Source organism: Salvia miltiorrhiza, chromosome 1 (assembly GCF_028751815.1).
Source record: "Salvia miltiorrhiza cultivar Shanhuang (shh) chromosome 1, IMPLAD_Smil_shh, whole genome shotgun sequence".
NCBI classification, from domain to species: Eukaryota; Viridiplantae; Streptophyta; class Magnoliopsida; order Lamiales; family Lamiaceae; genus Salvia; species Salvia miltiorrhiza.
The window spans coordinates 56,704,356-56,714,686 of record NC_080387.1 but is presented as its reverse complement, the minus strand read 5'-3'; the positions used below and the strand labels follow the sequence as shown (position 1 = coordinate 56,714,686).

At 35.4% G+C, this 10,331-nt stretch overlaps 2 protein-coding genes across 2 annotated transcripts; one reads left to right on the top strand and one right to left on the bottom strand.

Moving 5' to 3' along the window:
* Positions 1 to 2,210: 2,210 nt before the first annotated feature.
* LOC130995807 (probable plastidic glucose transporter 1) lies at positions 2,211 to 6,635 on the top strand. The gene is made up of 12 exons (XM_057921240.1): positions 2,211 to 2,577; positions 2,655 to 2,757; positions 2,990 to 3,190; positions 3,594 to 3,693; positions 3,932 to 4,044; positions 4,274 to 4,367; positions 4,466 to 4,622; positions 4,743 to 4,889; positions 4,979 to 5,052; positions 5,319 to 5,407; positions 5,860 to 5,974; positions 6,228 to 6,635. The coding sequence occupies exons 1-12, from the start codon at positions 2,370 to 2,372 to the stop codon at positions 6,408 to 6,410; spliced, it is 1,584 nt and encodes a 527-aa protein (XP_057777223.1). The 5' UTR covers positions 2,211 to 2,369; the 3' UTR covers positions 6,411 to 6,635.
* A 1,570-nt stretch (positions 6,636 to 8,205) lies between these two features.
* LOC130997016 (60S ribosomal protein L38-like) lies at positions 8,206 to 10,036 on the bottom strand. Its single transcript, XM_057922298.1, has 3 exons — positions 9,908 to 10,036; positions 8,768 to 8,951; positions 8,206 to 8,363 (listed from the first exon to the last, which is right to left on the bottom strand). The coding sequence occupies exons 1-3, from the start codon at positions 9,908 to 9,910 to the stop codon at positions 8,341 to 8,343; spliced, it is 210 nt and encodes a 69-aa protein (XP_057778281.1). The 5' UTR covers positions 9,911 to 10,036; the 3' UTR covers positions 8,206 to 8,340.
* Positions 10,037 to 10,331: the final 295 nt, after the last annotated feature.

The window sequence follows — 10,331 nt, the reverse complement described above, 5'->3', positions numbered from 1 at the left end:
TGAGGTTAGGCATTGTCGTTGTAAATTCGAAGGCAAGAGGTTGGAAGCTAAGAGAATGACTTCATGGACCGATGAGAACCCTGGGAGAAGGTTCTACGGGTGTTGAAATTGGAAGGTACATCAATTGCTTATCACTCATTTTGTTTTTGTGAAAAACATGGAACTAATACTCAATTTTTGAATTCGTAGACCCAAAATTGTGGTTTTTTTGATTGGTATGACGAACCAATGTGTGAAAGAGCTCGTGAAGTTATAAACGGATTGAAGAAGGAAAACATGAAGCTTGTAAAGTTGCATGAAAGTTCGAAGCCCCCATTGATTTGGAAGCTGAAATTGAGCAGCTTTGGTCAGTAATTGCAAGTTGGAAAGAAGAGACAATGGGTGTTAGAAGGAGAAGCCGTTTTCTTTTAATTTTTTTGATTATTTCTTGGTTTGTGATAATCAAGCTTGTTATATAGTATGAAACTAGTGAAATGATGTAAATCTCCAATCTTAGTCAAGGGATAGTTGATGCTATGGAATTGTTAATGTATCTTGCTTTTGTTAATGAAATGACTTTATGAAATGATGTAAATCTCCCCTGTTATATTCTAAATTCTCAAAGAAATTGACATCATAAGTATGGACTTCACATATGCACAAAGATAACCTCTAAAGTTTCTGAAATTCATTCCCAAAAAAACCATCATCATAAGCTGTTGGACATATGTTTCATAGTAAAAAAACTAGCATAGTTTAGATAGGATCATCTGTTAGCAAAAAAAAAAAAAACAAAAAAAAAAACAACCCAACCCAACCCAACCCAACCCAATAAAAACAAAAAAAACAACCCAACAGTAATCTGAACCCCATGTTTACCCTCTAAATCACTATTTTCAGTCTCTTCTAAAAACATCTCATTCACTACAAAAGTAGGCATAGGATCAACCTCATGATCTGTATAAAAAGCAATCTCTCCATGGCCAAGCAATTCTAGGTAATCAAGAACCTTATGACACTGGATAGGATTTCTTAGGGGAACTAGAGCCTTATCTATGGTATAGTCTGCATCTGCCGCATAAACTAGTTTAGGTTTAGAACCATAACACTCCTCAAATTCGGATACGATTCTGTCTAATGTCATGTTTTCCAGTGTGGATTTAATTTCCTTATGGTTAAAACCATCATACATCCATTCACCATTCTCATCATTTTTTTCCAAATACCCCACCAATTGAAAATAAAGAAAATTTCAGGATTCGACATGCTGCACAAGAACAAGAACAAACAAGAATATAACTTATGTTCTGCGTTCATGCATCAAGTCAAAAACAACAAGAACGCAACAAAATTCGGAATCCAACAATACTTGCATGTTCTGTAAAAAAGAAAATTAAACAATGAAGATTAGCCATTACTTACCTATTTTTAGAGTCTACTTCGATGAAAATTACAAGCATCGATCGGAATCAACAAAATCGCAACCAAACCTTCCTTCTTCTTCGATGATTTGCCCTCTGAAACTTTGAGTTTTCGAATGGAATAAAATAAACTTTCATCTGCTCTATTTGCATAGAAACCCCGCGCATTGTGGCTGGGGTGGTGGGGCCCAGCGAAAAAAATATATATATTAAGTGAACGGCGTTAAAACGCCCGTTTCACCCTAGGACCTAATTGCACCCTTTTTCCGAGACTTTGGGGAGGTCAACACGCTTTGAACGAGTATGGGGGCTAAAAGCTCTAGGGGGTGTAGTTCAGGGGTATCTGCACCTTTGCCCTTTAAAAAATAGAGCATATAATGCTTATATTTATAAAAAATAACATTTTTCGTATATAACTTAAAAGAATAAGACATCTTAAATTTTCTCTTTTCAGTATCTCAATTTTGTAACTTGTAGCATTCTAATTGACAACTCACACTGAATTAGTTATTCACATTATGATTCATTCGACTTTCATCGATCTATGGACTATGGGTACAGGGTACTAATAATACTGTAGCGATTACGGCATGAAAAACTGAATGGTTAATATTACGTTCGTATCATTTTAATCGATTACTAAAAAAGAACTATGACGTATATAGTACCTTGTAATTTTCAATAATATTATTGTTTACAATTTAACTTGTAGAAACCGTAAGTAAATGCAAGTAAAAGAAAAAAGATTTCAATCAAAGAATGCACGAAACATTTGAGAGTTTTTGTTTTAAGCAAGCAAACAAACAAACCGCCATATTGTTTAACATTGGTAGGAAATAGAGAATTTGAGAAAACCGTACTCCCTGCTACATTTATTGTACTTTGCAATGAATAGCTACTGATCACTCATCACCGACTCATTCACCTCAACACAAACATCCATTCTTGATTTTTCTTCTCGTGATTCAGATGTTAGGGGCTTCTCCATCTCCATTGCTCTTCACCCCAAGATGTCACCCAATAATTCCCCTCTATCCTTCCACAATTTCATCCAACAAATTCAAGAACCCATTTTCTATTTCCTTTTCTCGCTCATTCTCCAACAAGAACTTCAAAATCACCCCTGCGAAGAAGGATCCGGCTCCCGATTTGGGGCCCCACAGCAATAAAATCCTAGGTAAAAATCAGATCTTTTTATCCCTTTTCTATGTGGGTTTTTGCTTATTTTATATGTGCTGTGGTGTTTATGTTCAGATGATGAAAATGGCGGTGAGGAGGTGGATTTTGGGTGGTTGCCTGCATTTCCCCATGTTTTAACTGCTTCCATGTCCAATTTTCTCTTTGGTTATCATATTGGGTAAGGTGTTTTAGATCCTTTTTTGTGGCATAACTGTATTTGTTGTGTGTAGCTTCTTGTCACTTGGTTGACCTCTTCACCGTAGCTAATTTTAGCTTTTTTTAAATAAAAAAAAGAAGAGAACTTGGTAGACCATTGAATTTAGCATGAGGAGTGCATATCTGCTTTTGATTTATCACGACATTCGCCTAATAGGATTACTGGATGTTGCTGTGATCTCATTATGGTGCAGTGTAATGAATGGCCCTATTGTGTCTATAGCCAAAGAGCTTGGGTTTGAAGCAAATTCCTTTCTTGAGGGACTTGTGGTTAGTATATTCATCGGTGGTGCATTTATTGGAAGCATAAGCTGCGGCTACCTAGTTGATAAACTTGGCTATTGCCGCACCTTCCAACTTGTTACTATTCCCCTTGTTTTAGGTGCAATTGTAAGGTCAGTTTTCTCAGACAGTATTCATTGAATTAAGCATGATTTCATATTGTTCTAATCGTGAATATTGCTCGAATCATTCACAAATTACCATAGGGACATGTTCTGGTATCATATATGGTACTTCAAAAGTTTTATAAAGGTGCATCTGGCCATTTATGCTGCCAAAAAGAAAAAAGAAAGAAACAAAGTAACTGCCATATGAGAAACAAATTTGTTGAGCACCCGATATTACATAAATGATTCATATTAGGCTTTTCAAATATGCACGAGAGCATTTAATCATAAGATTGGAATATTACATGAGAAAACCAATAAATCAAACCACTAGAATCTTGAATCTAATTGATAGGGAATTCATGTTATGAATGATCATAGATGATAATAGTCTCGGATGATTATGCAGTGCGCAAGCACATTCCCTGGAGGAAATACTCTTTGGAAGATTTCTAGTGGGCCTTGGTATTGGGGTGAACACAGTACTTGTCCCCATTTATATTTCAGAGGTAAGGTTAGCATTTTTCATTATTAAAGCTACAATAAAATGATTTTCCATGTGTACCTTCATGCTACCACTTTTCATTGGAAAGGTTTGAGGCCCCTTGTAGCCCCAGACCAAATAAATGATTCTTGTCTCGCGAAGTATAATAACCTGCCCACCTGAGTTTTACTTTACAGTGCTGAAGTTTAATAGCTTTACCATGGATTTCCACTTCTGCTGTTAACTTCTTCATTGCTTTATAGGTTGCCCCAACAAACTTTAGGGGTTTATTGGGGACCTTTTCTCAGATCGGGACATGCCTTGGAATCATAGTTTCACTATTTCTAGCTATTCCTTCAGAAAATGATCCCCATTGGTAAGCATTCACGGGCATGCATCTTCATTGGTGCTAGAGGACTACATCCAAATGTAACGTTCTTTAGAAGCTTGCGTTAATAACTATTTGAGGAGTAACTACAAGAGGAAAATGGCAACAAGTACTTTGGGGTTAAATCAAGGGGTAAAGAAGTAGTCTTGCTATTAACGAAATATGAGATGTTATCCATGTGGAATTATAATCCTTCTTTTGTACTTGTAATTATCAGGTGGAGAATAATATTATACGTGGCTAGTGTACCTGGGATTGCTCTTGCACTTGGCATGCAGTTTGCAGTTGACAGCCCTCGCTGGCTATGTAAAGTATGACATAATGTTCTCTTTGTCTGTCCGTGTGATTAGATTCAGATGCCTCTTTAATCTCATGCTTATAACTTTGTACTTTTTGAGAAACTTTGTAGGCAGGGAGAGTTGATGATGCTAAAGAAGTTATACGTAACCTCTGGGGGGCATCTAAAGTCGATCGAGCTATTGAAGAAATTCAGTCTGTGATCAGATGCGATGGTGCTGATTTAGATAGCAGTTGGTTGGATCTAATTGAGGAGCCCCACTTTAGAGGTGGTACCAAGGTGTATTTTCATTTCTTGTTTGGCAATGTATGCACTTGTGTTCTTGAGAACTTGCTAATTATCGTTTGTGGAATTAACTATTGAGTATGTTCTCTGGCTGTGGCTGCAGTTGCTTCCATCGGAGGTGCCCTTTTTATATTGCAGCAGTTTGCTGGCATAAATGGGGTTCTATATTTTTCATCGTTGACTTTTCAAGACGCTGGAATCTCAAGCAGCGCTTTAGCAAGTTTATTTGTCGGACTTACGAACTTTGCAGGTCTAGACTCTACCAAATGTGTCGGGTTTGCATATTATATTTTATTCACACATAAAGGCCTCAATTTTCTGTTATGCTCTGATTTTCAGGTGCAATATGTGCATCATATTTGATGGACAAGCAAGGGAGACAAGTGCTTCTGATTGGAAGTTACCTCGGAATGGTATCTAATTAAAATGTGACAAAACTAGCATATTTTTTATAGGCACTTAAGTGTAAATGTCTATTGCAGAGGACGATGCCCCGAGTAGATGAAAATGTTGCTATGTTGAAATACGAGATAAAAAAATTAAAAAGTCTTTTAAATGTATAGCTATCTAAAAACAATGTTATATGACCTAATCACCCTCTGGGATTGGTTTTTCAAGGGTGCTAGTTAGTTTCACACACAAACAGCATACAAGCATTTACGTATCTGTTTTTTTGCAGGCTATGTCTATGTTTGTCACAGCCGGGGCCACCAGCTTTCCTGTTGACTCAGAGATCAGTAGCAACTTATCAATATTGGGCACTATCATGTATGTCCACTAACAAAATACAACAAGTAAAAAAACAGATATTGCTATATAACATCCTATTCTATGCGATTATTTGCCTTCCTATTTTTTCATGCATTCCACCTTCGTTTCCATGTTAACTGTGCGGTTGAATTCTCTGTTGCCCTTAACTAATTGGCAATTTCTTGACACTTCTGCTAGATGTATCAATATAAGATTACATGGAACAGAAGAGTGATATTAGTTATAATTTGAAATCAAATATACTTAAATCTATTATTTCAACATGTTACACTGTGATTATCCTCCAACTCAGTTCTTTGATGATGTCATGATTGAGGTGGGGATCAATATAATCCAAGGCATAATTTTAGTTGATGATTGTAGACTTTGAATACAATTTAAAGAATCCAATCTTGGAAATGAGGTCTCCAAAAATGAAGTTTAATGCATGTCATTTTTGGTTATTGTAGGTACATATTCTGCTTTGCCATTGGAGCCGGTCCAGTAACTGGGCTTATTATTCCAGAACTTAGCAGCAGCAGGACACGAGGGAAAATCATGGGCTTCAGTTTCTCTGTTCACTGGGTATGTATCCAACTTCAGAAATATTATTACCTCCATACAAGTGCATTTTACTTTGTGTGATAGGGTAGACATGTGATTTGAGTATTTGAAGCATTGTAATTGATCAATCTATTATAGTAAATGGTAGATTGTCTATATTATATTTATCTATCCTATCACTCAAAGCAAACACCTCACAAGAGTAGAATATGAATCTCCTCTATTTTTGGATTAAAATGAATGACCTCTAGGTGTTAAATCCTTGACTAATCAGGTGTTCAACTTCTTGGTGGGCCTGTTTTTCCTTGAATTGGTGGAGAAGTTTGGTTTGGGTCCAGTTTACGCAGGCTTCGGTGGCGTTTCTTTGCTAGCAGCTTCATTCGCTTACTATTTTATAGTTGAAACTAAAGGGCGATCGCTCGAAGAAATCGAGATGTCACTGAGGAATAAATGGTAGCTGAGATGATCAATCCACTTATCTCTACTTGTAAATTCGACCTTATTCATCATTTTCACAATATACTATGTTAACTGACATCGATTTCAGTTCGAAAATTCCCGAAAAATGTGAGCCATATGTTATAAATTCTTAGATATTGCGAAATCCTCGAATCTTTGTAAGCCACCCTATTTCAATTTCTATTTGTTGGCATTATTTTCGAGTTGAATGCCAATTTTCTGACTTTTGGGTCAAGCTTTGAGCGCGGAGAGTTTAGAATGAATCATGAAATTTTAGAAAGAAAAAAGCATTTGTACAAAAGTTTCATGATACGCCCGTTGACATAAAGTGTTTGGCTAAGCTTATTTTAAATAAGCTTAGGGCATTCACAAATAGAGAGCCAAGGTGGGCTCTTAAATGTGGTTCCCACTATTTAAGAGTCCACCCTTCATAATGGGAGATAGGGTTGTGAACGAGTCGAGCCAAGCCGAATACTAGCAGGTTCGAGCTCTGCTCGTTTAAATATTCGGATGTTCGAGCTTGGCTCGAGCTCGATTCGAGCTTTTATCTTGATGATCAAGCTCGGCTCGTCATCCACTTACCAAGCTCGAGTTCGGCTCGGGTGATGTTCGATAATATCGAATTCGAGCTTGAGCTCGTTAGATGTTCGTATATATGATGTTCAAGCTTGAATTTGTTATAAATATAAGAAAATTTTCTTAATTAATATGTTATTCGAGCTTGAGTTCGACTCGTTTAAGGTTCGTGCATTAACTTGATTGAAGGCTCGACTGAAGGTTCGTGAACAGGCTCGCGAACAATCGAATCCAAACATGTTCGCGAGCTCAACGAGCCGAGCACTGTCAGGCTCCAGGTCAGCTCGATAAAAATCTCGAGCTCGACTCGTTTATTATCAATTCGAGCTCCGAATGAGTTTTTTTCGAGTCGAATCACGAATAGCTTGCGAGTAACTCTGTTCATTTACAATCCTAATGGGAGAGCCACACCCCCAACTCTTAAATTTTGATTTTCATTTTATATTTAATTTTAATGTTTATTTTCAATTAATTTTAACACCATATTTAATAATATAAATTTCATTAAAATTAAAATTTAATTCTACATTAATTGATATTAAAAATTACATTTACAATAAAATAAAGTCCTAAATTACTTCAATTTTAAAAAGCATAAAAAAATATTCAATCTTATTACAAAAAATAAAATCTTTATTACGAAAAGAATTGAGAAGCTATATAATACAAATAACAAATTAAAGTTGAATACAGTAATGCTTATAAAATTATTATTACATATAAAATTATAAAAAATAAAATAGAATAGAAGAATTTATTATTTATAATACTTACAGGTTCTTGAGAGTTGAGACTTGAGGCTTATTTTTAAAATTTATAAGTTTTGTTTAAAATCTTATTTTGTCAAACACTTTGAAGGAACTTGTTATAAGCTCTTAAACAAGTTAAGCTGTTTTAAAAAGCTTATAAGCTCACCCAAACAACCTCTATAATACTCCGAACTTTATAGACATAAATCAATTTACGTTAAATACACCAGCAATGATGAGTAAACTTTGGCATACAAACACTGCTCATACATTAAAATCTCATGTTAAATCAGCAGCAATAGACAACCCATAAGCATAAAGTCTTATGTCAATTGTTTCAAATTCCAATTTGATTTTCAAAATTCAATCCTAATGATTTCAATTCTATATGTGAGATAGTGAATTCTGCAATACCATGCCTAGGTCTTGAATCAAGACAAAAGCTACAAAGAAAGAGGCAAGAGAGAATAATAAACCAAAATTGTAGAATCTGATTTACTACAAAACATGTCCAAAATTTCATTTAGAGAAATCTTTCAACCAATTTTCTGGAAACACATGTTGCAAGAAAAAAACAACCAAAATTCTTTCTGGGTGGCGTACTCACAGGTCTTGCACACTTAAACCTGAAAACAAAGTGAAAGAAGAGTTAATTTTTAAGAATTTAACACATGGGAAAAGTTGGGGAAAAAAAAAAAGCTATGCTGGGACACAAGTCACACAACCAATGTGCAATGATAATAATTAAGTTAATTTTTGAGTATTTAAGTATCTCACTCATTTTTCCTATGAATAAAAAGATGGGACACAGCCAATGTGCATTGATAATAATTAAGTTTCTTATAGAAGCATAAGCCAACATATTTTAAATCCATATGAAGTATATCAAGTAGTCATTGATCACATTCTTCCACAAGAACGAAACTAGAAATACAAATGACACCAAGATGTTTGAGATCAAAATCCCCTAAAATACATACAAAGACAAAAAATCAACTAAGTAATGAAGTTCAAACAGAAAACAACATACCAGGAGGAAGGGACTGCTTCAATTTGTCAGCTTTCTCCGGATCAAACACACAGAGGGTGTACAAGTACTTTGAGCACCTAACCTTGAACTTAACCACCTCTTTGCTTCTCTTGATCTTCACAGAACGTGCATCCTTCCTTCTAGCTGTCAGAAGGAAATCCTTTATCTCATGAATCTGCTTCGGCTGCAAATTACATAGCAGAACACAACAAGAGTTAAAACAATTGTTCCATGCACAAACCTAATCAGTCGAACCACTCAACACTTTGCTCCTAACAGTAGTTCTATCTTCATTGTAGCTCAGTCTACAATTTTTCGGAAAGAAACAATAGAAGTGCTTTGATATGCCATGCAACAGAAATCAACAACTTCAAAACATACAAACAAGACTCTTAACTATGGCTGTCGAGCCCAATGTTTTAAACAGGTCAACACGTGATAATATAGTAACAAATTTCACTAATCGAGTTGCCAAGTTAGGAAATGTACACATTCACATAATTCCACTGGAGCTTTGGAGACATTATTTACCAAATTATGGTGCATTCGAAGCCAAACTAATAATTAAGAGATAGAACCATGGCTGTCTATTATATCTTATCTTCCTAGGTCACCAAGAAACAAATATGAATAAACAACACATCTGGTACATGCAATCAAAGCCTAAAAACAGAAATTGAGGAAATTCGAGTTGTTTCATAACATAGAAAGTACATACTTCAAAAACATTAGTAACTAAGAAATGTATTAGTTCCTCTAGCAAAAACGAAACAGTAACAAAAATTCAACAAAATGCACAATTCACAAGTTTCTAAATTAAACAAGATTTTCTAGTAATTTAGAAAATATAAAGAGACTATTACAGGGTACCGGATTTGTTTTCTCCGCAGACACAGAAATGGCATACCAGAAACACATAGACAATTACAAGAAAATGTAAAATAGCGTAAAATGCATAACAATCAACATAAAGAAAATTATCAGATTTTATTTACGCAGAAACTAAAACAGAGAAACAAACCAAAAACTAAAACCATTAATCACAATACTCCAGCTTGATTACGAGCTAAAGCAACAATCTAATGAATTAGCTAACAATTCAAACGATACAAAAAGATCCAAGGTTTAGAAACAGTTTACCATTTTAGCAGATGGAATCGTGCAGACCGACGAGCAAGCTCCAAACCCTGAGGCGCTGTTCTGAACAAATGTAGATTTATACGTACGTCAATTGCGATCTAAAGCCCTAATGGGCTTAAATTCATTAGCAAGTTGCTTTCGTGTTCGGCCCATAATATTTTTCATTTTACCTGCTTCAGGGCCGGCCCTGAGGGCGGGCGGGCGGGCGGGCATGCGCGATGTCCCATGGCCCCAAAAAATTGAGGGCCCAATTTTTTAATATACTAGTATTTTCCCCGTGCGATGCACGGGTATTATTTTTTTTAGATATTATAATTTTTATTTTTTTCTTTAAAAAAAATTATTATATTTTTTATTTTATCTTAGTATTAAATTATACTCTCTCCGTCCCAATTCAAATGTCTCATTTTCTATTTTGGATTGT

Bases quoted from the DNA above. Each gene is read 5' to 3' on its own strand.
- LOC130997016 (XM_057922298.1), bottom strand. The intron at 8,364-8,767 runs GTATGTTGTTTT...CTTTGTTTTCAG, and splicing joins GAAGCAGTCCCTTCCTCCTG to GTTTAAGTGTGCAAGACCTG.
- LOC130995807 (XM_057921240.1), top strand. From the start codon at position 2,370: ATGTTAGGGGCTTCTCCATCTCCATTGCTCTTCACCCCAAGATGTCAC. The intron at 5,408-5,859 runs GTATGTCCACTA...TGGTTATTGTAG, and splicing joins TCAATATTGGGCACTATCAT to GTACATATTCTGCTTTGCCA. The intron at 5,975-6,227 runs GTATGTATCCAA...TTGACTAATCAG, and splicing joins TCAGTTTCTCTGTTCACTGG to GTGTTCAACTTCTTGGTGGG.